Source organism: Contarinia nasturtii, unplaced genomic scaffold (assembly GCF_009176525.2).
Source record: "Contarinia nasturtii isolate CC-2019 unplaced genomic scaffold, AAFC_CNas_1.1 Cnas_scaffold_187, whole genome shotgun sequence".
In the NCBI taxonomy this organism is placed as follows: Eukaryota; Metazoa; Arthropoda; class Insecta; order Diptera; family Cecidomyiidae; genus Contarinia; species Contarinia nasturtii.
Genome location: NW_022197544.1, coordinates 5,418,559 through 5,445,961, shown reverse-complemented (window position 1 = coordinate 5,445,961; position 27,403 = coordinate 5,418,559). Strand labels below are relative to the sequence as shown.

Here is a 27,403-nt window from a genome sequence, read left to right as displayed (position 1 = left end):
GGGGGGGGTAAACCCCCTCCCTTCGCACATTACTGCATTGGATGTATTCCTTAATTTATTATACTTGCAAAAATTAAACGTGGAAATATGGGATTTTGATCGTGAGAAAATTCATTGTCGCCGACATAATTCCATTTCATACTACCATTCAAATGAACTGAATTGTTGGAAGAAAAAACAAACGTAAAAAGAGAGAATTGAGTGATCTCAAGAGAATACAAAAACATACTTCCATTCGATAGATTTATTAAATATTTACATTTCACACCATTTTAAAGGAAATGCAAAAGAGATTGATAGAGGCACACAAGAAGTATATTCAATACTTACGATACTTTTATTTTAAATGGAAATGAAATAAAAAATGAAATTTTTGCTACAAAAACATCAAAATCTAAAGAAAATTATGATTTAAAATAAAAAAAAGTGTGTTTTTTAATCATATTTAAAGAGAAATAATAAAATTCTATTCCGTTTATTATAAATTTTTTTCTTCTCAATTTTCATCTGAATCGCTCAAATTTTCTTTATTTTTCATCACAGATTTTTCTCAATAAAAAAGAAATGAACATAGAAAAACGAAAAAATGGAAAACAAACAAAGAACTATTTTATGAATGGATATGTTTGCTGTATGGTATGTGCGGAAAATCAAAGTAAAACTAAAAACATATCACACTTATATTCTATCAGTTTAGCTATACTTAAAAATAGAGGAAACGAGAGAAGGGGTTCTTTTATGTACAGAAGTAAAGTTTTTTATAGTGAAAATACGTTGAAAATAAATAGAAAAAGTGTTAAAGTGGCTGAAAAGAATCAACCACTTTAAATAAGTGTCTCAATTATACGATTTTTTCATTCACAACCACATCGCAATCATATTTCATAGCGTTTGGCTGTTGAAGCGAAAAAAGCTGCTGTGTGTGATCCACAATTTTATTTCCATATTATTATTATATCCGTCGATTCCACTTTCTCACTCTCACCGTTGAGTTTAAAATTGTTAAATGTTAATCTACGTGAAAACAAATATTATACTGCCATACTTCGGGGGAGGGTGGGGACTGAGGCAAGTGTGTTTGGCAAGGAGATATATTGAAACTACAAATATGCACATTTCATGCTCAATATCGTTGCAGCAAACAGAAAAATAGTGTCAGCTCTGATTTATGTGCTGTGCATTATAAAACTACTTATTTGATTGTCATTACAATCATTTCAATTACATCGAGTGAAGTCAACGAAAGAATAAATTTGTTGACGGAACAAATCAACACATGTATGATTACACATTTACGTTTGCGACATTTCGTTCAGTTGCTTCCGATACCATATCTAATTCCTATTTACGATTATTTGTACGTGCTTAAACTTACTCGGAACTTCTTAAAAATTGCTATGTCACTGACACACATCAGATAGTATATTCATTTAAACATTGTTGTAAGCTGTTGTTGCTGTTTTTGTTGTGTTTCTTCTCTTTTTTCGCACTGGTTCTTCTTCTTCTTCTTCTTCGTTTCATTGTATTTTATGCTACAACCAGCATATCAATTCGACACATATATGTGCAGTGATAAAATACATTTTATGCATCATACGATATAACTTAATAACGCAGAGAGACTAGGATATACTATTTTTCCAATGAATTCCTTTGTCAACCTGCTATCAACGGTAATATGTATATAAGATTTTCTTGTATGTATGAATGTATATATTAAATTATATATATATACTCTTCTGTTTCACTTTTTTTGCTTTCATAAGACTTGCAATTTATTGCGTTTTGAATATCAATTAAAAATATGGTTGTATTTTGGTTTGTCATTGTTTTTGTTCATTGAAATGTGGTGTGGTTGTTTGATTTTATGTACTTATTTTCAAAGGTGTTTCAAAAATCGGGGAAGAAAAAAACAATACCGTGCTATATAAAACATTTTTTCTGATAAGTATTTAATAATTACCTAGAATTTAATGTAGCAATTCGCTTTTAGTTGAATTTATTCTCAGTGGATGGATTCGATGAAGTGATTTTTTTTATGTTATGTTGTATCCTTAGATTTTAAACTCAAATCCATGTGTGATTAACTTAAATATCTATTCTGATAGCGAGAATTTAAATGGTAAAAGTGTCAATTATAATGAGAAATGAATTCACACCACTTTTAAACTGGTCCAAATAGAGCACACAAACACAATTGATGTATGTGTGTGGTTAGTTTGCCGCAAAATGTAAATAAAAAAATTGTCAGGGCTCGGTTCAGACAATGAGCACAATTACCATTGATGTGGTATTTGTGCACAGACAAATGAGACTTTTACTTTTAATCACTTCATTGCCTTCGGCCCGGCTCAATTTTCTGTGACATTATTGTCAATTGTCTTTGGTTTTCAATCACACGAAAACAGCCAACATACGCACGAATATCACCTTCACTTTTTGGCGACGGTGGATCCAATACTGAAATAATAACAATTTCATTTATGTATCAATTGATTATGATGGAAGATGGGGAAAGAAGGCCACCCACGATAGAAATGAATAAATAAAAAATGAACGCAAATGGAATGTAGAAAGAAGAGGAAGAACGGTAGACGTTAAAGCTTGATTTTGGTTTGTGCGGTGAAAGCAATTGTTTGGAGTAAACAATGATAAAATGAATGTGATATTGATGTTAAAATGATGTGCAATGAAAGACGAAGATGTGAAATACTTACCCAAATGTCTTGATCGACAAAAGCGAATTGTTCGCATAGTTTGTGCCATCATGTGCATCTTTTCGAAATTGACTAAACCATCCAAACTGGTTTTGTTGCCCTCGTGCGCAAAAGTCATATCCTTTAACAGCAATGGCATAAATGGTATAACAGGCGGTTGCAATTTTCCAACGAAACTCCTGAAATCAGCAATACAATGCCATTCAATCAGAAACGGAAACATATGCAAATTTCAATTGTTTTCAAAGCGAATATCTCTCTCTTTCTCATCATCAAAAATGGCATATTAAACTGAATTGAATGTTGAGAACATGAAGTTTCTCAAACCACTAATTAAACCCGCAGCGAAACAAGGTAATCGTAATATTTTATTGTATTTAAGCTACTTGTACGCTCTGTCAATGCTGCAGCGATGATTTTGTTTTCATATTGTATTTTTGTTGTTTTCGATAAAAAAAAATTAGTTTTCAACCTACCTGTAAGCTCGATGGTTTCGACTTGGATCAATGAGCGCCTCGAATTCCATGAACAATTTTTTAAATTTTGACGGTACTTTATCCCAGCTTTGTGTCAGCCTTGAGCAAGCATTATTTGATAAACCCATCACAACCGCAAAAAATGCATTCAGATTCTGATACTCCTTACAACTGCAATTGACACAATGTTACACAAAATACACAAACATATTATACAAAAAATAATAATAAAAAAGGAATATATGATACGAAAGAAAAAAAATACATCACGAACAACGCAAACATGCAATGCTAATCACATTGAAAAGCTGCTTATTGTCAATCATACGGAATGCAAAATGAATGAACAAGAGGCACGCACACACACACACACGCATCTCATCGACATCGTTCGGCGAGACATACAATGAAATAAGCAACGTAAGCTTGCTCTATTTTCACATTCACGTATGATGTTGACAGCCCCATTTGTTCTCATTCATTTTTTGATCGCATATCGATCCATTGAAATGTTAGCGAATTTGTTTTTTTTTTATTATTTGTAAAATTATAAACATTATATACTCACTATGCGGCCAATTTAATGAATTTCCTTATCAGTAATACACGTTTTGTAATGCTCGATTGTGATGCGATTTCTGTGACAACCCAATATTGTATTTCGTTAAAGCGTCTGATGAATACATCCAAATTGGCCGTAATCTGTATGTGAATTCAAATGAAATGAACAAATAAATAGAAATATTATAAATTCTTTATGATATTCGAGATTCACGGATTGAATTCAATATCTCAATAAATTTAATGCTGTTTTAGCGGTATTTCAATCGGCATACTACTAGCACAACGTGTCCCATCGGAACAATTTGTGTACTGCCACTAAATCCAGCCATTCTATGGAACAATCCAATCACCACCATTCATTTGTCATTGACTTGTTAATTCAGTGAAACAAATCAGTTTGCATGCATGTAGATTCTCAATGTCTGTTTCTGAGGCTCAATTGTCTCGTTCAGATTTCGTTTTAGTTGGCTTTACATTTGAATTTGAAAGGATTTCAATTTGGTGATTTTATTGACAATGGATTAAAGGATATATATTATCATAAAAACATTATGAAATCAGAGCTTTCAATTGTAGAGAAATGATGCCGCAGATTGAAAAAAAATATATGTGTTTTTTAAGTGAATGTGACAAAAAGAGTGACAGCGAGTGGTAGAGAATGAGAGAAAAGCCTGTTCTCTAACAATCTTATAAAAATTGGTGGAAAAAATATTCAAACGCACGCACACCAAATTCATGAGTTCATTTGCATTCCATTATCCAACTTCACCATTGTTTTGATATCAATATTTTGAGTTTTGCGCAAATTTTCCGGAAGATGGAGAGAGAGAGAAAGAGAGAAAAAAAAGAAAATTTTCATTTTTTTATTGTATTCAGTACGCTAGTACCCTCCCATTTTATCTCCCCATTTCTCCCATTTCTTCTCTTTTTCTATTATTTTTATGTGAGGTAAGAAGCGTGAGCTTTAATAAGGGCAGCGCGAATAAAATCGATGATTGGTTTCCATAAATATCACGTTTTGATACAATGTGGACCAAAAAAAACAAGTCAGCTGCGTCATTGAAATGTTTTTGTCTATCAGTAATCCGCTTATTTCGGCTTTGTTAGCTGTGCCATTGCATTTGCAATTTCCGTTGCTTTTCATTTTCCCAAAATATTCTTGGGTCGCGTTCGATCGGCTGCATATTGAACGCAAATTGAAAATTTCCATTTAAAATAATTGCTATAACAATCGATGTCGCGAACATGTTCAACGTTATCGAAATCTATCTATCTATTGAAACCCATTTTATTTCGATTGAACTAATTAAAATAATGGTACTTAGGATTGAAACAGCAATAATATTGATGATATTAATCGTTTAATTTTTAATGTTTGATAATAAAATCGTATCGATTGAAACATCGATTTAATTTACCTTGCCGAAATGATGTCTGCCAAATGTATGATAGAGCAATTCGTATTCATGTACTGACCAGAACAAATCCCAGTCGAATTGCGTAATATGAAATGCTAATTCTTTGGTACCCAATTGCTCCAATTCCAGTGGAATGCCCTCGGTGATCTCTTCTTGCTCGGGCAACGGTGTCTGCATTTAAATTACGTGCACGCACACACAAACATACAAAAAAGCAACAAACATAAAGTCAAAAAAAGAATTGAATGCGCGACCGCACATACGATATATGTGAGAGAAATAGATATGACTTACCAGCGCATCGATATGATCTTTGGATGAAACGAAAATTCTAGCATTCAAATACAATGCGGTCGGTATTGACACGTCATGATCCTTAAAAATGGTACGTTCACCATTCGATTTAACCTCGGCTAACACCAAATCTTCATTTGCACGATTCAATTGCAATTTGTCGGCAGCGCTCGCTTTTATCATTTCAGTCGTCGCATTTATCGGAAATCTCAATGTACAATATGTGTGGTCCGCACAATATACTCGGAAGATAACTGGAATAAACGGTTGAAGAGTTCATATAAACACATTTATATATGTGCAGTGTACAATGTGCATACACATAAAATTTATGCACATTCACTAGCAAAAGAAAAACCAATTTTACTTACTGTCATCTTCAGGCCGAATCGGCGTTCGACTTTGCTTTTCACTACCAGAAAACGAACAAATTGGCTGACCATTTGGAGGTAATTTCCATTTTTGTCCAGTTTGTGCTTGACGTTCTTCCTAACAGACAAAATGTGAAACAACAAAAACAACACACAAAAAAAAAATCAGTTGAATAAATTCAAAGAGAATGGAAATGAACGAGCTTATTATCATAACTTCATCGTTCTGAACAATTTGAAATAAAGACTTTTTTCTTCAATCCAAATGTAAATGTGAATGGAATGAAGAGAGAATGATAATTATGCAAAAGAAAGTTTATTCGTTCATTCGGCGATGTCTCGTTGAACACATTGAAATGTGTATACGTTCATTAAATCTCATGTGAATTCAAAGTGTGCACATTTTTCAACGAAGTCAATGAACACCGAAAACAATCCAAATTCATTTGAATGCAAAAATGATACTTATAATTCAAATTCACATCACCATTTGTGCGGTCGGTAAAGTTTTTCATTTTCATTTTGACATAAAATATATAGAGGTGAAAACATATTTTAGTTTGTCTACGATTTGATTTGAATCATCATCGCGCCAATTGTGTGTGATTGGAGAGAAAGAGGGAAAAGAGGCCGGGCGATGGTCGTAAAAATGAGTCAATGTCAAATGAGGATGCAAAATCTAGAACGGCGGTAGAGGGCATCATACTTTATGGCATTGCACATTTAGAAACATGTTTGACTGTTCAACACGCCAGCGTATACGCCGCAGGCTGAAACAATTTAAGCGATATTCTTTATTATATTAGATAAGATCAACGTAATAGCTACTTTTCGAAGTCGCATTAGCCACCCCAAGAATATACATTTGTGCACACTCCGTCGCACACAACATTCCTACACAGCGAAAATGTCAGCACAACAATTACGCGAATCGCATTAGAAGCAATAATCTACAATTGTAATGCTTGTTATTCGCTTGTACAATGGAGAATGCTGCGTACCCGCCGAAACAACAACAACAACAAACACATTCGCTCTTCTTCGTCTTCTTTAAGAGACCGAAATTCAATGTCTTGTTGAATACGGAATGCTGATGATGGTATTATTGTGACAAGGGACATGCATAAGCATATCCTCTAAATTCGCTGCGAACTAAACGACTTTCTCTCTTTTTCCATCTTCTTATTAAGAAATGGATCTGATTTCTACCACTTCATCCGCCGTGTTGAATAACGATGAACGAACTCTTACCTGATATCTTAATAGTTGAGTTAATACGTGATGCATGATACCAGCTTCTTCTTGCAAATCAGGATCAGCATCAACTATGCTTGCCAATTCCTAAAGACGATATAAAATGAAACGAAACAAAAGAATTTCAACATTGTGAATGTGAATTGGTGGATGGCGAATTTTGTTGAATGCAAATAATAGACAATGAGGTGCACGTATCACCATTTTAAAATGTGGGAACGTAGTCATCCATTTTCAATGGAACGTAAATCAATTGGAAGTAAATTTAAATTTGTTAATTTATGATAACACACCTCGATAAAAGCAACAGTTATTGGCTCTTCGAAGACGGCTTGCCTAACGGCAATCACCCACTTCTGGACAAATTGTATTACACGTTTTCGCATCGTCAATGCATACTCGGTATCTTCGGCTGTTGCTGATGAATCATTTTCTTCGTTACCTCCATTGTGAAATGTGTTTCAAGCGATTCAATGTTTCGATTAAAGAAAATGTTTGTTTTTTTCATTGTGGCAAATGACATTTAAAAAAAAGAATATATGTGTTTTATGAGAAATAAAAAGATGTAAATTTTCAGTTTAAAAATGGTTTCGGTTTTCTACTAAGAAAAAGGATATAAATGTGCTAATTCGTTGATTAGGATTGGCACTGGCATGAAAACAATGTGCGTAAGTAAGAAATCGTCCAAGAATGGATCGTTTGGTCCCACTTGTCCTCCTAAGCGAGTCTCAAGTAAATGTTCTAGCATTTTTTGTGGTGTACCGCTCATCACAGTATACCTAAAACGAATAAATCACAATCAGAGTTTATCAAGCAAAATCGAAATAAATGGCCGAACTTTTGCTTTGAATAGAATCTAATTTAATGTCGAAGAGATAATAATAATTAAGATGAAAAAGGAGACACGCTTATCGTATCCATTACACCATTTATGTATATGTTGCCATTTCGATGCGATTCAATTAGTTGGTTATGATTAAAAAAAGATTCAATCGATAACGTTTCGGTCAATGATACCGACTATAAAGTATAAAATTAATTTTGTTAAAATTTGTAAATTGTGAAAATGAAACGGAAAAATATGTTAACGCGTGGAAATTGAATTTTAGTCAGTCGTGTCAGCCACCAGCGAATTCATATTTTTCGTTAATGTTTTTTGTTACCACCGGTAATGAAAGTGAATAAACAGCAATCAAATACTCAGAAGAGGCGGTAAAGAAAGCTCATTAAAAGATGATTTTCAATGGTGGTTCGAATATCACTCATTCATATCCACTTTATCGTACCGAAACAGCCATATCATATTTATTCTGTGTTGTCATTGACACAGCACGCCTGGAAACCAATATACAATACCATAAAGTAAGTACATCGGTATCAGTACGCACATTCGAATCGGCGTGTTTCCTTTTTTATCATCTTCATCTTTTTCAACTTCTTCATATCGCTCGCATATTTCGCTTCGGCAAAGCATTTATATTTTATATATATATATATATTTATGAAAATTCATTCCAATATAAAGAGAAGTTGGTACACCTACTTAAATGCTGAGGAAAAACCTCGTTGTTTGGCAACACGTTCCAAAACCAAAACATCTTTTCCATGCTCCTGTAAGCGTAATGTATTCGCCTCGACATCACGCAATATTCGGTTGAAATGCTCCTTATCGACGCGCACAAGATGACAATTATTTTCTTTTAGTACTATTGTGGCAGCTCTGTAACATTCACACGCAGCACAATTTATTCACATATTCATATTGAGTTGTACACGATTTTTAGCACGTTAAATGATGTAAAAGCCAAGCATAAGTTAGGCAAAGAATGAAAAGAAAAAAGAGAATATGAGAGTAATACATGAAAGAATAAAAAAATTACAACGTTAGCAAATATTTGTTGAATGGTAGGCGAGAGTGAGAGGCTGTTTTGGTGGGTCTCTACATCGAATCAATTTGATGCCATATTTGATTTTAGTGTTGATTATTTTAACGCGAACTCACATTATGTCATAGGAATAGTAGCCCTGAATGAAGGACGTACTAATGATATCATCAAAAAAGAAAAACAGAGGAGAGAAAAGAAGCTGACCGGGTAATTGAATTGAATTATTTTCAAATGAGGTTCCATATTTATAAAAGTGATCTTAAAGCACATTGAACATTTATATGGCTGACAAGGCGATGGCGAACAGAAGCAACACAGCGTTTTTTTTTTCTGAGGCAGCTTGTACATAAAACACAATAAGATATCTAATTTCATAAATTTCCAAGAATTCTATCAAATTTACCGAAACCTAAATGAAACGGAAATTCACTCAACACTTTAGACGCAAAAATAAATCAAAAAGATGCTTTTCAATTGGCACTCTTTCTTTAGTCGGTTCGTTTGCATTTCAGCTTTCCAAACAAACTGTTTCGCTTTTGAATCTATATCTATATTAACTATGTGTGTTTGATAAAGAAAAAACGAAGTTTCCCGTCATTGTTGCTGTCGGTAAAAAGGGTCCATAAAAATATGGCAAATGAAATTAACATATATTTTCATATCAATCATATTTTAATGAGCCGTATAGTGTAGACCTCAAGTATAAGACAGAAACATACAGCATATTTTGAATGTAGAGAAAGAAAGGGGGGGCAGAGAGAGAGAGAGAGTGAATGAAAGTTAACATACCTTGGAGCATCGTTGATGAGTGCCAATTTTCCAAAATCATCGCCTTCTTTTAGTGTAGCGACCGTTCCTTTGCCATGAATTACCACATCAACTGATCCTTTTAGTATAATGTACCATGAACGTCCTTCGTCGCCCTGATTAAATACTGTTTGTTTTCGTATTTTCGTCGGCAGAAATTGTTTATCGACATAATAACATAACGTTGATGTTGTTGTTTTTGGTGTAGGAAATGCAAACAGCAAAAACGAGCAAATGAAAATAAAAACCCATAAAATAAGTTGAAGAGGTGGAGAGAAAAAGGTTTAATTACGTTTATAACTATTAAGATTAGTTATCGTTAACACATTGATGCTAGGCATCTGTCATATATTCGATCGACAGTGACTTCTGAGTGTTAATGAGACGTTATTAATGATGGCTTGGAAATGCCAAAATATGACGATACGGGCCGATTAAGATAGTAGCAGTGCGAGAGAGAGAGAGAGAGAGAGAGAGTGACACAGAGTAGCAATTGCCAAAATGACGAGATGAAAAACGACCATGATCATTAACCAAATGGTTGTAGCACTTTTCAAACAATTTATGGATTGAGAGTTGTTGCTTTTGAATGTTTCAAAAACACTTCAATGTCCAAAAGGAAATGCGATTTATTTGTTAATTAAATTCCATGAAACAATCTACTTTAATTGTAAATTGTGCTTCCACTTGTCACAAATTAAACCCGATTTTATGTTCAGCTTTTGAAATCAGAAATGAGAAAATGCCAGGGAACAAGGCAAAAACGAATATAGATAGATGATGTTAATGCTTATTTTAGACAGAAAACCATGAGTAATTATTGATTTTTGTGCGTTTGTTTGAGATGTGTGCGTATCCAATTGTGTTGATTGTGTATTTTGCGTGTTTGTGTATGTGTACAGTGTACACAACAAACTCTATCTTCGAAGCGGGTATGTGGGAGGCTGACGTGGAGTCAATTGTCCACGATTCAATAGATTATTCACAAATCGTACAATATCTTCTGGTTGAAGTGTACGTGTGCAAAAGCTGTCAAAACTGCCAAAAAGAACGACGTAGCCGAATGGCTGTGTATTGAAATAAGAATCATAATTGGTTTTTACTCTCCGAGCAGCAATAAAACGATATTATATTATATTGTGATAAATGTCTGTTGTTCATGTTCAAGTACTTACAAATGGTGCCCGCATAAGCATGTGCCTCAAACACAATAATTGATGCCAATTCCCGTTTTATTGATGTTGATAGATGTGATAAGGCTGCAATATGAAGTAGCTCTTCAAATACCAATTCGAGTTCCTCTTGCGTGCGCTCATGCGATCTGAAAATGCAATTTTCAGCCACAAAAATAACAGACCACAAAAATTTGTGAATTTAATTACATAGAAACAACAATGGGGCTTTTTTTCTACTTGATTTGTGATTTGCCTCAAGAAAATTCATGATTCATTGTGATGTTTTGTATGTTTTTATTGTTTGGGCGAATGGTGTTTTTCTTGAAAGACAACACAAAACCAAAAACCAAGGTTCAAAACGACTGATGTCTGTTTACAATCACGGCGCAATGTTTGAAAGTGGCCGTAAGTGGTTTTGTGCTGAAACACTCAAATTTCCTTTTGCGAACGGGATATTCATCTCTATTTTCGTAATGTAAAGACGGAAAAGAAAACTTACGTTTTTCGTAAAATCATTCGTAGCGTAGCATCAGAACCACGATGTAAAAGAGTGCCCAACGCTTCTCGTACATGTTCGTTTGCCGCATTTTGTTCGTCTGATGTTGGTTGTCCACCAGTACCATCCTCATCCACTTTGAATCGATATAAGAAACATTTATCTTTAAACGGTTGCTCTTTGTTCACTGTTCGGATTTGCCGTGATTTTTATTCGTCCGGTATCGAAAACGAAAGAACGGAAATTGAATGGTGTTAGATATATATATATATATATAAATAAGAGACAAAAATAAAGAAAGAAAATAAAATATAATCGCAACCATAAACCTCTTTATTTAAAATGAGATCATTTATTTCTTATAATACGTTTTCGTTGATGAAGAGAAATCAATTCGCATTGCGGTTACTGGTATCCGGTTTTATATCGTCATTATATCAATAAATGTAATGAATCTTGAAGTAGTTTCAAACAGAAAACAGTAATCGTTGTTGAAGACTACCGTAATAATGTAAAAACCTTCAATTTTGGTTTAAGGATCGAGTGAAAACAATGCAAAAAAGAGAAGATACATCGAGAAGACTGAATGTTTTGTGTGCAAATGAAAGCCAACGATAGAGGTAAATCTAAAATTGGCGAACAGATAAAATCATCCAGTTACGCTTTCAACTGTATGAATGTGCTACTTACCGTGACTTAAAACACCTTCCTCGAGAATAGCTTGCCACATGCCAGCTGCCTGTGTTCTTGTATGCACGATTACCGATAAATTCATCAGCCAGTCGACAAGTTCGGTGCCCAAAGCACATTTTCGAATCAATTTGCCTGAAACCTATAAAAAAACACATCAAACCATTATGTTATTGTTTTTATACGGCATATTCACTCATCGACGTCGGTAATAACATTAGATACAGCTAAATTGGATTTTTATGTATTGCTTTTCCTACTTTGGTCGAGCGATGCTTATTTATGCTACGCTATTACATTGCTGATATCATCTTTATTTTCATTCTTTTTTGTGTGTTTTTATTTTTTCTTTTTTTTTCTTTTTGCTCTACCTTTGCTCGCCTTCGGTTTTTCACTATATTATTTTTCCTCGGAAAATGTTTTCCCATTTAATCGTCAACGTAACAAATTTACCTTTCGATCTTTGAGACAGCTGGAGCTATCAGATAGTAATAGAACACGTAGTGCCCATCCAATTCGTGCTATAGCCGGGCTTGGAATCTCCGTGATTGCTAATGCCGGATTTGGATGATCTGGACTGTTTGCGCGACGAACAGGTGACGTCTGTGCGGCCGGTGTGATACCACGTCCAAAACCTATGCAACATTTAAATGTATAAAACTGGTGCACACAAATTCACAATCGATCAATAAATTTTAAATTAAAAAAAGCAAAAAAAAAAAATTCTGCATAAACCAAAAGCAAAGCAAACCAAACCAATGGAAGAAATTAAAAAAAAAAAAAAAAAAAAAAACAAACAAAAAACCCCAAACGTACGGTGTAAAATTGACAACAACAAAAAACAGTGGTCAAACAAAAATTTGCATTAAGCCAATATAATTTTCAATTAGAACCCAAGATCAAAATTATGTAACCAAATCATAAGCTTCTCAACAGCTAATGCAATGGAAGTTGGTTTTGATCTAAGTTATGTGTATGTAACGGACAGAAACGTATTTAATAAACGAGCACCGTTGTATGTACACAACCAATTATGGAAATTTTCACCCGATTTTCGAATATTTTTGGCTTATATTCACGCTGATTTTCAGTGAGCTGGACACATGTCAATGCCATTATGTACATTCGACCAGCCCAAAATGATTCAAATATGTCATTCACATCCACACAATTGTACATATTACGTCAGGTGTGTGGTTTTGACACCGCAAGTGTTCTTTTTATTGCAATGTATATTGTATACAATTGTTTTGGGCCGTACAGTTTCGAATGAGCATAACAATGTTGAATTTTGTCCAATTTTCGGTTTTTTTTTAAATGAAAACAACAACAAAAATGAAACAAAATCGCTATCTCTTGTTCGTTGTTCATATCATATGCAGATTATTTTCAATAGTATCATAGTGGTTTTCTGTTTTTTTTTTTCTCTTTTTATAATTAATTCTGCCATGTTACATGATAATAAAAATGTATGCTCCGAATGATGATTTTCATAAATGGGGAAATGTATTTTACATTAAAATGACTGATGACTTGCATTTGGGTCGTGAGAAAATCATCAAAAATTCATAAAACCTAAATGAAATCCGACAGTTTTCTTTGTTCATCTTCTTGAGATCAAAAATTTAACATAACATCTTATCATTTAAAAGAAGAAATGTCGCTATCACGGGTAACAAATCAAATTAAATGGCCAAAAAAATGACACGAATGTCTGATGTTTTAGAAAGTTATATATATATCTTAAACAAGTTACTTTTAAAGTAAAATACCAATCTTTTGGCCGATTTGTCCAAATATTTTTATTGGTGAAATGGAGAGAAGAGTATGTATATCTCTTATCAGTAATGTAAAAAAAAAAATCGCGATCCATAACCTAGTCTCGTTTCAACCTAAAGTCGTTGAAGTATAGAAAAATCGTTCGTGTCTAAAATCGAACCAAATCCACATTTGTTATTGCAAAAAATGGCTCCATTTTCTCAAACGATTTATTTCTAAAATATACGCTTGATATTTTAACTCAGCTACGCCGCACTGTACCGTTGTGTGGTATTAAAAATATGAATAATGAACATTCTCCGCAACTCTTGCTTTCGGCATATTGAACATGTATACATATACATATAAGCCTGTATCTAGATTTTGGACACAGTACGGTTATCTTTCTTTTTCCATGTTCTTTTATCGAATTTTATTTATGAGATTGAAACGAGACAACAACGATAACAACATATGCGCGTCAATAATATACTGTTCATAAATGGTCGATGAATATAAAGCATGCACGGAATAGTTCCACGTCGTAACATTTGCACTGAAGCTGTCATAACTGTATTTGCAAAGTGTAAGGTGGTGAGATGGAAATGCTGCAAACCAATTTTGACATCGAAGTATTAAAAGTATTTTCGTCTTAAATTCTTTAGCTTTGTATGTGTAAGTCATCGAAAATCAGCTTATGCACTGAATTTCATTTTTCATCGTGTAAATATTAGATGAATGGTTGATTCTATTTTGCTCGCCAAAACACCATTTATTCCATAGTATAAAACAGTATTTGATTGGTGTTGCTCATTTTGATTGCGTCGAATGGATATTTCAAAAGAATTCATTAATTTCAAATGCGATGAAGAGAAACTTTAATATAATGGTATGGCGTATGTACATTTGGTGCATTAATATGAATCATATCCGTCAAAATTTCGCAAGACTTCACGCACTCGCTTACGTGCAATTTTTCTTTTAATTTCAACATGTGTTTGACCCTTATTTCTCGATCTAGTTTGTAATTCGTGCGATTTTTTTTCTCTGTCTCTCTCACTCAGTCCAACTTTCTTGCATCGTGAGAGAGAGAGAGAGAGAAGAAAAAAAATATTCCGTTTCGCATGACCAAAAGTGCTTACCATTTTTGAGTTTGCAATTGGTGATAATGTCGTTCATTAATTCTTTATTTTTCTGTAAAGAAAAGAGAGAGAGAAAATCAAATGAAAACAGATAGTTTAAAACAGCATACGAAAAAAAGGGTACACATATAATATATAGAGAAATGTAAATATTGATTAGATGCTGGGAGGGAAAGGGGCTAAAGCATTGGTTGATAAATATAAAAAGTTAAATCGAGCGATATTTAAACTCTTAACGGATGCATACAAAACACCTAAGCATAAGATTTTCAATTTCCAACAAGTATATCCACAAAATCAGCTAAAGCTTTATTGAGTGTGAGAGTAAATACACTTTCGTTGCGCACGTTGCATCGTTGCACAGCGCTATGTACTTTTGAACTTGTTAAATTCGACACGCGAGAGTGCATCGATTCTAATTTCACAAAGTAAATATTTATCAAAGCATGTTGTTCGATTGCACTGAGCAAACGGAACTTATGGATGAGAGAGAGAGGGAGAGAGAAAGAGAAACGGAGCAAACAAAATGGAGAGAGAGGTAGTTTTTTTCTCTTTTTGTCTTCTTTCTCTTTCGTTCGAGCATCAGATCGATTTCGTTACATTTTTCACCCATCGATGTTATCGCACTCCATTTCGGGCTCAACTGAATGGATTGAAGCTTGTACGTTCTTTGATTACCAACAAAAGAATCAAAATAAATCTTTCGATTTTACTTTCTCTCATTGAAGCGAACAAATTTCCAGCGAACGCTTTCAAATCAAGATTACCTTCGAAAAAGTTTTCAGACTACAGATTTTGCCATAGAGAAATCATTTTTTGTCTACCAATTCTCTCTCTCTGTGTTTCGCTTTTATCCCGTTTCGGTGTGTTTGCTTAGATGGAAATGGTTAGGCTAGAAAATATAAACAGTAACCAAACATACACTTTTCGAAGAATAAAAATAAAGCCCAATGCTAACACAATACATGTACACATAAATACAAAAACAAAATCAAAATCAAATCTGTTCGCCGACCGCCTGAACGGTTTATAGGGGTTTTTTCCTTTTATATTGATACCAAACAAAGTAACACACTATATAACACACTCACAATCATAAAAAAAGTAGTTAATGTAGTACATAAAATTGTAATATTGTGCACATAAAAAAAGAAATTTTCTGTTATTTGCACATGTTGTTTTGTCAACATGTTGTTTAAATGCATTTAAAGTGTAATGGCAAGAGAGAGGGTGAGAGTGGAAGCGCAGAAAAAAAGACACAACACAAACGATGTTTGATCGTTTGAAGAAAAAAAAAAGCTAGGAAGAGACAAGCACGCGGCCAACTCAACCAACATATCACACAAATGCTACAAACATCCATCTAGTCTATCAAATTTTCTGCTTTGTAAAACAATATATGAAGCCAGAAATCGAAGAACCTAAGATCTATCTGAGAGGCAACAAACACACGCACACAGCAACATGAGCACCGCACACAATGCATGAACAAAAGAGTATAATGGAGACACAAAAGATACAAAGTTTTCAAAACAATTTTGTATTATGCGCGTATTGCATTTAGATGACTCAATTTTTTTACAAAATACTCTTTAAGAATGGCGATAAAATCAAAGTTAGAACGAACGAAAGAGAAAGTGAAAAAAAAAAACAAATCGGTGACAAAGACACTTTCATTGCGAACGCATAAGTAGTAGAATATGTTTGATTTTTTTTCTCGTTTATACTGTTGCTTTACCATTCAATGTTTCGCTGGTAATGGCAAATGACGGAGAAAGTGGCAAAAAAACACACACACACACCCCCATCGAAAAAGGAACAAAATCGTTTTCAAAGAGATTATCGTTCTATGCGAGATTTCATCTCAAGTGTTCTGATTGGGAAAGTACAGTTGGTTGAGAATGTCGCAGAAAAGGAAAAGGAAGAATGAGAAGAAGCAAAAGTAAAAGAAAAAAGCAAAACATATACGAATACAAAAAATATATAGGGTAACGTACGCTTCTTTTTTCGCAAAAAAAATGTGAATGTGATGAGGCTGACGCCAATGAAAACGACCAAAGGAATATGAGATATGTAAAAATTGAATTAATGCGAGAATATTTTCGCACAGCGTGCTGTGTATCATGCCTAACTCTTATAAATCGTAAATGTTTCATGGTAAAAGCAAGAATTATATGAATGCGAATGTGAATGCGAATATAAATGTGAGAGCATAACAAACTCCTGGATAGGTACGCAAAGTACTCATTGACGACGATGACGACGACGATGACGAGGAAGAAATCAACGTAAGCTAAGCTCGTTGAAGAGCAGCAGCACAAAAAAAAATAATCAATAAAAGTCTTTATATATATAGATATTCATATTTCTGTTACCGAGATAACTGAATACTACGAAAATCAACGTCATAGCATACTGTGTCTTACTTGACAGTAAAAAAAACGACATTACATTTACATGTATACATATATTACGTTCGCCCGATTTTTCACAGAAAATTTTCGTATGGAAAATGTGAAAGCATAAATAAAGACATATTTCCAGAAAATTTACCTTCGCTTCAAACGATAAAAGCTTATGAACAGGAAATTAAGCACAATTAGTGTATTCAAGTTGTACTTACATTCGCTCAAGCTATTGAATAAGGATATAAAATGTTAATTAGAGTATTAAAGCGCTACTTTTCCATTTTTCATATTCATGATACAGCGAATGGTGGTTTTTGTGTGCGAATCTTTATACGTTTTTTTGCAAAACTCAGCTATTTTATCCATATGTATATTAATATCGATTGATCCAGTTATGGATGCGGAGGACAGTTTAGAAGCTTACAACTTTTGCAGCACATGCAAAAAACAAAAAACCAAAACGGTGAAACGGCTATGAGTGGCTCAAAGTAAGAGTCGAAAAACTGGAACAATCTATTTGAAATCATCAAGAGATCAACGTCTCGTGTAAAATTTTACATCAAAATCGAACGCACGTATTCCATCCTCTCTCCTGTGTCGCTTTCAACTATTGATACCCAGCGAATCACCCGTAAACCGTTTAACCATTTATTGAATAGACGAAGACCAAGAAGAAGAAGAAGATGGTGATGAGAAGCACACTGAATTATAGACACAATCATCAAGATGAAGAAAAAAAAGCTTCGTGAAATAGCATGAAAGTACTAAAAGGATCACTGGAATTTCATAATGGTTGTGTTGTGTTTGATATTCGAAACGTGAATAGAAATGAAAATCCGTTCATTTGCCGGAACAAAGACAAAAGTGTGTGGCTAAAACGTGCCTGTTGTACTTTATGTATGCATCCCCAGAGCGATATAAAACACACTTCTAGTTGAGTGTAAAAAACACAACATGCATACAACCAAAAATACACATCATAACATATTATAGCTACCTCGGCAAATTCGAAATAATCGCACTCGGCTAAATGATAGATACACACTCTCGTCCACACCCACATACACTAACACACAAACTTACCTCCCATATTAAACGGAAATCTTTCGTTTCAACACGTAATAGTTCGCAGGTCGTTTTTGTCACAACTGTGCTATCGCGCGGCAGATCATGCAGGATTGATTCACCAAATGTAGCTCCAACACCTAAATTGCACAGTGTTACAGGGCTCTGGTGTGTGTTGAACACAGAAGAAACGGCCATTGCAGCAAAAAAAAAAAAAAAACAAGACATGGAAAAAAAAACGGAACAAACAAAAAGCATTCGAGTTAGTGAAATAAAACAGAATTTCGAAAAAAGAAATACATGTGTCTTTTCTCCTATTTAATACAAAAGCACTTCAAACGAAATGCGCTTAAAGTTAAATACTTCGGAAATTTATATATAGTATAAATTTGGCATTGTGAAATAGAATTCCAATCTAATGGCTAAAAAGTGTGAATCAGATGCAAACTTATTGGGTAGTACGATTCCCTCTATTTTAAAGTTCGATTTTATTGAATTAAACAGGGGTCATACGATATAAAATGTTATTGTTGTTGTTGATAAATAAAAACACCGAATTGCTTTACAGTTGGATAATTGCAGAAAATCCCACTTGCAGAATAACATACAAGGGGGTAACGGATGAAAAGACCGAAAATGTACAACCAAATGGCTGAACAAACAAATAAAACCAACAAAATAATCGGAAATTAGTTTCGAGCTTTTCCATGTGATGCTGTTTTTTCGGTTTGTTTATACGAAGGTGTGTATCGTACACATATTGGATATTTGTTTTATGTAGGGCTTTGAATACATGTGAAGATATACGAAAATCGAAAAATTCAGATTGACATCGAATGAATCGCACAAAATGTGTCACACAAAATGCCGATGTGTTCGTCGGGCCATGTGTAACCAACTGATTATGTGAAAAGAGAGGTGATGATGTTCAATCATTTGATGAATTCGTTTGAATCTTTGTAAATGCACGCGTAGACACTCATATATATATATATATATATATGTATAAGTATATTCATCGAAAATGCGTCATTTTTCGTATCGACGGCATCGACACCTACATTCATGTATTTTGTCACAGCTGTTTTATCAGTTTGCGGGCTACAGTTGCGCGATCGTTGTTTTTTTGTTTGCTTTTTGTCATAGTCTGTTTATTTCGCTTTCAGTTACCCTTTTTCTTCTTTGATTGTTTGCCTTTGTGCATAAACTGCAAAAAAAGGAAGATTATAATGATATTTTGCCTTAAAAAAGGTCGACATTGAAATGCGTTGACTTCCTTTTGAAATGAAAATCCGGTTCTCTCATATGAATATATTTGATGTTCGTACACTAACAAAATTGATTTTAAATCCATTGAAGCATTGTAAATGCTCTCATAACAAAAAAGATGAGAGCCATTCAAAGCAAAATGTGCTCGCATCCAGTGATATTGCAAAGAATAGATGAAAAATGTCTTTAACGATAAAAAAAAAATTCGCTGATGGTTTTGCACAACGTAATGGCATATTACTTGATTATATATAAAACACGTTAATTTAAAAAGCTCAATTTGATTAAGAATAAATTAATTGAATGTCATTGCAAGAAAAAGCAACGAAATTACCGTATCAACGATGAAAGAGCGCAAATAATTAAGATTAATGGATTTTATTCTATTAAACATCGTTTATGATATCCATTTAAACGAATAAAAATCGCATATTTATTATGATAACGGTGCCAAAGAATTCAGCATTACGTGTGGTGCAAGAATGAATTCCATCGCCATTGCATCTACGTTATGGCACTGAAATGCCTGATGAATGACAATGATTTAGTTTTCATTGCAAAGCATCTGAGAGTCACAGACTGTGACATAAATACTAAAGCCTAAGGACAATCGCGTCCCCTATGATGAATTACGCGTGCTTTTTTTATCGTTCGCATTGCATAAAAACTTTTAAGTGGGGAAGAGAATATGATAAACAGATAAACTTAAAAAAAATTAAAGTTCTTCAACTTAATACGTTTGATTGTTTTTATGGTAGTCCCAAGGTATACGTCGAATAAGAACAAAACAAAAAAATCATTTTCACACTGCAATGTCATAGGCGGGTGTTCACTTGAACTTGCCACCAAAGCATACAATCAACAAACATATAACTCATATATATTTTTCTGGCATGGATGTGGCAAAGCCAATTGGGAAAAGTCATTTATAGCACGCCGCGAACTTTATGTACTACATGTAAAATATGTGCGTATGTACGTGGTGTCCTTTGTCGAATTGAATGTATGCATATAATTCATACCTATGGGGTAAAAAAACTAATTCAGTAAAATTTAATAACGCCAAACATAAATAAAAATAACACACAGAGACTGAGGCTAGAACGGCCCCGGTAGAGAGAGAGTGAGAGGAAAAGTGAAAAATAAAATGGTATTCCATAATCTAAATTGAATTGTACTCTGTGTTCCCGTGTCCCTAACCCGAATGAATGTTTGAGTGCAACTCAACTTTTGAGTTTCGCAATTCGCCTCACTCTCTCTCCGCTCCCGGTGTGTGTGTGTTGCTCTTTATTTTTGCCGTTGTGTTTATTTTTGTTTTGCAATACACAACTTAGCTCTTATAGTATAAAACTGCTATCATTTTTACCTTTTGATTTTGTCGCGTTATTTTTTGTATATCGTACACTTTGCGCTGAGACCACATTCTACAAACACTATGGCGTTCTAGTGGTTTTACCAAGCACACTATATTTAATTCAATTTCACTGTTAGTTCGTTAACGAGACACACCAACGTCTATTTTACGTTTATTCACTGTGTGATGGCTTTTTCATCATATTTTTCTCTCTCTCTCTCTCTCTCTCTCTCTCTCTCTCTCGTTTTGTTTACATTTGGAAGTTGACAATCGATTCGATTGAATCAATATACGCTGTGAATGTAGCGCCTGAATATTAAGATTTGCCCGAAGCAAATAGTTGATTTGATTTTCTGTCTATCACCATTTCTGATTGTGTTAATGATACATTTTGATATGAACATAAAAATGCCAACAATAATGATAAATATACATTGGTCACATTATTTGATTTCGATTTCCTGATAAAAGTCTTTATTTGTTAGATTTTTCCATTTGAATTTCGGTTGTTCGGAATTGGAATTCGGTCACAATCGTTTTGTGCACGCAACATATATTTATTTGTATGTTTTTCCCATTCATTTATTCATTTTGGCTTAAATAGTTTCATAATGAACAGAAACATTTTTTGATTGTTCATTTATTTACATTGGACGAAAGTTAATGCCAAACACAATAAAAAAAAATCATATGACAAGAACAATATGATTATGCTTGCACTTGTTTGCTAGACTAATTTGTTTTGAGGCGAATGAAAAAGGTCAAAACACGAATAATTTCATTTTCTAAAGGAAAAAAAAAACAGAATGAAATCTTTATTTCAAGCACGCACGATTCATTTCTACCATCCAGCCATTTTGCCAGCGAATTGCACTTTAACTTTCCATTCCATAGAAATGGTAATTATTAATAGACGGGGAGAGAAAGAGAGGGAACTCCAGGTTTCATTCACTGTTTGTAGCCAAAGTCGTTGAAATGGCGATTGCATGAAACTAAAATAAACATTTGGTTGATTTTAAATTAAAAAAAAAAAAAATCACAGTCGATGGAGACATTCGGATCATGTTTTTTTTTCTCTTTCTGAGGGGATACTTTAACCGTCTGAAACCGCCTCGTCGGTATCTCTAACAATATATGCAAATCGCAGCTCAACACATTCAAACCATATTTAACACTTGAAATTCACTTATCTTCACAAATGACTTTAACAGAATCGATTTTTACAGATGCAAAGTTTCATTTAACCGCAAAAATATCATTAAATGTGTATGGGATACTATGGCGCCCAACAGTTCAATAAAAAACAAGCAAATAGATTGTGTAAAACGCACAAAACCGCAAACGAAATGAACGAGAGACGATCATCCAGAGCACAAATATCTTTTGTCATTTCATCGTATCGGTATTGCGATTACGACAAGCGGCTTGAACATTGATAGATACCAACGACAATGATGATGACGACGACGACGACGATAAAGATAAAGCAAAACCGATAAAAAACATGTACAATATTGTCTGAACCCGAACATCATGATTACCAATTTTAATGAGAAATACAAACGTAAGAGTTGTTTATACATGAAACTTAAGCAAAATATACTCGGGACCAATCAGCACGTTAACTAACTGAAAAATTTGTGGCACAGAAGACCGAACATGTAAACCCACACACACACACATGACGACGAATTCGCATAATTCATATTCAAAGGGAAAAATGATTCAGCCGACTGGCAAACATGTGAATGAAAAAAAGTGAATTTTAGATTGATGAAAAAGGCAGAATAAGAGCAGTCTTTTCGGTTCTATGACCATTGTCAATATGAGGACAGTGATAAAGACAGAGAGAGAGAGAGAGAGAGAAGAGCGGTAAAAGAGGATTACTAGAATATTGAATTGTAAACAAAAATGTTTATTTCGAACGTTTTGATAAAGATCCATTATATGAATGTAAACGAAGCGAAAGAACACGAATCGCACACATTCCGCGTATACATTTATAAACTGATAAACCATGTTAATGTCTCAAAATACAGCAATACAAACATACATGATAAAAAACACACACACAGTTTTGCAGCACAAAATGACGATTCACAATTTGCTTTAACGAATTACCATTTTGTGGGATTCGAGTGTGTTTCTTCGTTTTGTTATCATTTTTTTTGCACGCTATGTATTTTTATTTATTTATTTTGCTGTTGTAGTCGTCTGTGTTCATTTTGCACACATCGTGTCTCTCAATTTATCTGTTGTCTATCGTTCGTGTATTTATATGATGAGCTCAATGAATTAATTTCATCAATTCGAATTCGAATGCGAATTGAAATTTGTGAGTGGTATGCGTGAATATAGCCGACCGATTTTTTATCTCTTATTCCACAATTTTCGATAAATTATTTATTTTTGTTGTTTGCTTTTGTTTTTCCGCTTTTGTTCAAAGTCATTAACAATGTACGATAGAGTATGAGCAGTATTTAATTGAATTTTATTGAAAAGTTCTACGAATCTTCAATTTGATTAATATAACACAAATATATATAAATGAAAAAAGTGCGTCAGCTGAAACATTGAAGCGATTGAATGAAGTTCATTGAAAAGCAAGCGGAAAACCTTCGCAAATGCAAATTTGAATGGTTGTAATTGCTTTGTGAGTGTTATGTGTGCGCTCTTTATTTTTATTTTTCCATTTATTGTACGATTCGAATTGTTCAGTCGAGCATTATGGTTTTTTTTTTGTGCAATGCACCAATAACATACAAACAAAATGCCGCAGAAAAAAATTGATCATGAAATATTTAAAATGGAATTACGTGAATTGCAACATAAAAACAACAAAATTTAGCCTCGACTTGAAGATTCGTTATACGGTTTATTGCCATAATCGCCACATATTACGAAATAGTAATACGATTTTCATTATTATCATCGATAATTCCATCAGATTTCATCATTCGCTTCCAGTCTAACTTCATTTGGTACATAATTGCTCCTAATTATCTACCGCACGTTCTAACAGCCAACCGAATGTAGTTGGCAAATTGTTTTCAAGGTTTTTTTTCTCTCTCCTTTTTTCTTTTACTTTTTATTTCTTGACGATTTTTCGCCGCTTTTTTTTCTTCTTCTCTTACTTCGAAGCCAATATGAGCACTGTAATTTTGATTACTTTATAGTAAACGAGATGCTATTGGCAACAAAGTATAAAAGAAACTTGAAAGTGTTTTTCTGTGGCAAAACATCTTAGGAAATGTCCAATATGTAAGAGACGAAAAAAAATTATGGCCTTTTTTCTGGCGTTACACATAAATGGATTTCTTTTTTTCTTCTTACGTAAATCGACACAGCACACCGAACACCAATTTGGATTTTTTGCTTTTTGCTCTATTTGTTGACGATGAAGTTCGAATAAAACTGGAATTTTTGTTTGTTTGCAACAATTGAGAAATATGCTATATGCACGAGAAGAGTAAAAGCCAAATTTGTTGCTTGATATGCGCGAAAGTGAAAGACACTTACACTGAAAAGATAAACAGCCAACACAATCAAAGGTGTTTTTTTTTGAGTTGTTGTTTTCTTTTAGATGCTTAAGCGTGAAGAAAACTCATTATTTTTTTTTTTCTTAAAAAAAAAAACTGAATGAAAATTTGTTTGTCAGACGTAACGCTTGAAATGTACGACAGCTACGCTCAACAATTTATCTGACGAAAAATGGTGTGCACAAAACGTGGAACGTGAGTTTACTGTTTCACTTTCATTCGGCCAATCTTTGTGTGTGTATTATTGTTATTCGTCAATGGTTTTTGTTTTGCCATATTCCCTGTTTCTCTTACTCTAACTCTAAATCTTTTGCCATTTTATTGGCAGTTGCTTTCAAATAAGTCATGCTTGCAACCGCTTCGTTACTATAAAACAGTAAATAAAAGTCTACAATCAGCAAAAATCCAATCTAAAGAAGAATTGTGTGTGTTCACTTCCTATAATCCATTCCATTTGTTATGTGGCACGTTTAAATTTGCATCAACTTGGTTTACGATCGAAAAACTTCATTCGTAGACTGACCACATATAATTCGTCGTTTCATTTCATTGTATTGAGAATTTTTCTCTTTTTGCTTGCCAATGCCTTTCGAGCAAATATGAAACTTTCAACTATTCACATACATTGGAAATCTTATGTATTTTTTAAATGGACCATTTTGGCCATTGAATGAGGCCTTGCTTGTTTTACATTTCACCATTTATGTGAAGAAAGCGCAACAATTTATCACATCTTTTGTCATCTCGAACAGTCTAATTTCACTTGTTATTTATTTGCCACCGTCCTTTTGTTCGTTACTCAATTCTTTTTATTTGGTTGCTTTGCATTTTCAATCTGTTGTCCTGAAACGGTGACTAAAAGTCGCCTGTTATTATTATATTTTCAGTAGCACATCAAAAATAAAGCACACAGCACAAATTTTTACGACTAAACGATATATTTACACCATAAATCTGTTTTGTGAAAAGCAAAAAAATAAAATAAATGGCACTCTTACACAAGCACACACTGATTCATTTACGACAAAATATTTAATCGTATGCGTGGATTCACACCAAGAGCACACTTGGCAGAATCTCGGGATTGCTTATTCTTCTGTCTTTTTTTTTTCGTGTGTTATTTTGATTTGTTTTTTTTTCTCGTCGCTTTTGTATCGCTGACTCGGTGTGTTCACTGTTTTTAATCGTGAACAATAAAATGCAAAAAGTGAACGCGTATAGAGCAGATTTACGCGCGAAATGATTGGCCAATTTTCATTTAATGCGTTTTACTGCCGGTTCGTTTAATTAATGAAATATGACTGGCTTTGATAAACTGCTGCTACTTGCTACCTTTTGGAATAGCATGAATGTTTGTGTATATCTCAACACTTCTCATTCCACTCAATCGTTCTCTCTGTATTCCCACTCTTCAACGCGTCTCTTTCTCTCTCTCGCGCGCGCGCTACACACTCTGTACGCTCGCATTTAATACGGCAAATGCAAAATAAACGAAAGATACGAAAAGCGGAAGCATTGCATGGAGTACACATTGCTTGTGTGTTTAGATAAACTTGTTTAGCATTAGTTAGCTAAAGCTACTAGAAACGCGCATTAAAGGTTATTGTGTGACTGAAACGAACATACTTATCACAATGCATATCTTGGCCAACGCTCTGATTTAGCACGCACAATAAAATACTTAATTTTCGGCTGTTATATTTATATCATATAAATTGGATTTGAGGCCGAAAAAAATGTGCAAAAACCAAATTACCGCCATTTCTTACAGCCGTCCAATGGACTGTTGGACACACGAAAGGGAATTCTTGAGTGTGGCAAAACTGAAAGCAACATCCGTACGTGTTGGATATATTGAGTGGAATTCGGCCGGGGGAGGGTAACGAAGAGCGAAACACACGCAAAAACATGTTAATCAAATCAATGTAAACAAATCAATTAAAACTTATACACCAACCATTCAACGGAAACGACACCAATTTCCCACCAAATACCGCACATAATTTCATTTCCTTGACTAGAAAGACACATTTAATACGCTTTGACATAGCTGATGTGAAGAGTCGAAACCGACCAGACCCAAGAAGCGAGTTTTGTGTTTTTGTTTTGTATTTTGTGCTGCGTGTTGTGGTTTAACTGTTTAACGGTATTGATGCGTGCATTTTTACCGTACGACAAATTATCACGTAATTTCCTCTGTGTGAAAAGATGTTTTTTTCTTCTTCTTTTTCTTAATATAAGAAATACAAATGGTCGGGCGAGCAACTTTTTCGACGGCAGACAGAGCAAATGCACCATTAAGATGTTATATTGTGGACGAAACGGACGGCATGCAAATGGTTATGAAGATAGCTAAACGATAGAAACAGTAGCATCAGTTAATGTGCACGATATCTGTGTGTAAGCTGATTAAGACGATGTAAGATAGTCGTTCATTCTTCGTATTATTATTATTATACAAAAAGCTTTTACACTTTATCTATATTCTATATCTATTCACAAGAAGATTTGGACAGCAGTACCAGAGGTGTGCCAACAACACCAACACATCCTCTATTACAATGTGAAAATATATTTCATACCTTATTTTCTGTGTCAGGTGCATGATAACGAACTTCCAACGATCCACCGAGTACCGCATACCAAAAACGACCTTGTTCGCCGGCTCGAAATACTGCAATGGAAATGAACATGAAAAAATAAATAAAAATAAAATAAAC

At 34.0% G+C, this 27,403-nt stretch overlaps 1 protein-coding gene across 10 annotated transcripts in view; it reads right to left on the bottom strand.

Annotated features, from left to right (window-relative positions):
• Positions 1-1,511: 1,511 nt before the first annotated feature.
• LOC116352135 (rap guanine nucleotide exchange factor 4) overlaps positions 1,512-27,403 on the bottom strand; it is a 40,310-nt gene continuing 14,418 nt past the window's right edge. For 5 of the 10 annotated variants that reach the window (XM_031784459.1, XM_031784458.1, XM_031784456.1 and 2 more), the window contains 19 exons: positions 27,266-27,357; positions 18,540-18,686; positions 15,049-15,100; positions 12,602-12,783; positions 12,149-12,290; positions 11,462-11,645; positions 10,963-11,108; positions 9,770-9,914; positions 8,638-8,814; positions 7,712-7,873; positions 7,388-7,550; positions 7,092-7,181; positions 5,841-5,958; positions 5,470-5,723; positions 5,176-5,346; positions 3,762-3,895; positions 3,194-3,364; positions 2,718-2,896; positions 1,512-2,460 (listed from right to left, as the gene is read on the bottom strand). In XM_031784459.1, the coding sequence (XP_031640319.1) occupies positions 2,333-2,460; positions 2,718-2,896; positions 3,194-3,364; positions 3,762-3,895; positions 5,176-5,346; positions 5,470-5,723; positions 5,841-5,958; positions 7,092-7,181; positions 7,388-7,550; positions 7,712-7,873; positions 8,638-8,814; positions 9,770-9,914; positions 10,963-11,108; positions 11,462-11,645; positions 12,149-12,290; positions 12,602-12,783; positions 15,049-15,100; positions 18,540-18,686; positions 27,266-27,357 (2,837 nt within the window). In that variant the 3' untranslated portion in view covers positions 1,512-2,332. Of the gene's footprint in view, positions 2,461-2,717; positions 2,897-3,193; positions 3,365-3,761; positions 3,896-5,175; positions 5,347-5,469; positions 5,724-5,840; positions 5,959-7,091; positions 7,182-7,387; positions 7,551-7,711; positions 7,874-8,637; positions 8,815-9,769; positions 9,915-10,962; positions 11,109-11,461; positions 11,646-12,148; positions 12,291-12,601; positions 12,809-15,048; positions 15,101-18,539; positions 18,687-21,156; positions 21,873-25,681; positions 25,992-27,265; positions 27,358-27,403 lie in introns of those variants that run through there. The other 5 variants (XM_031784465.1, XM_031784466.1, XM_031784464.1 and 2 more) reach the window with 5 other exon arrangements.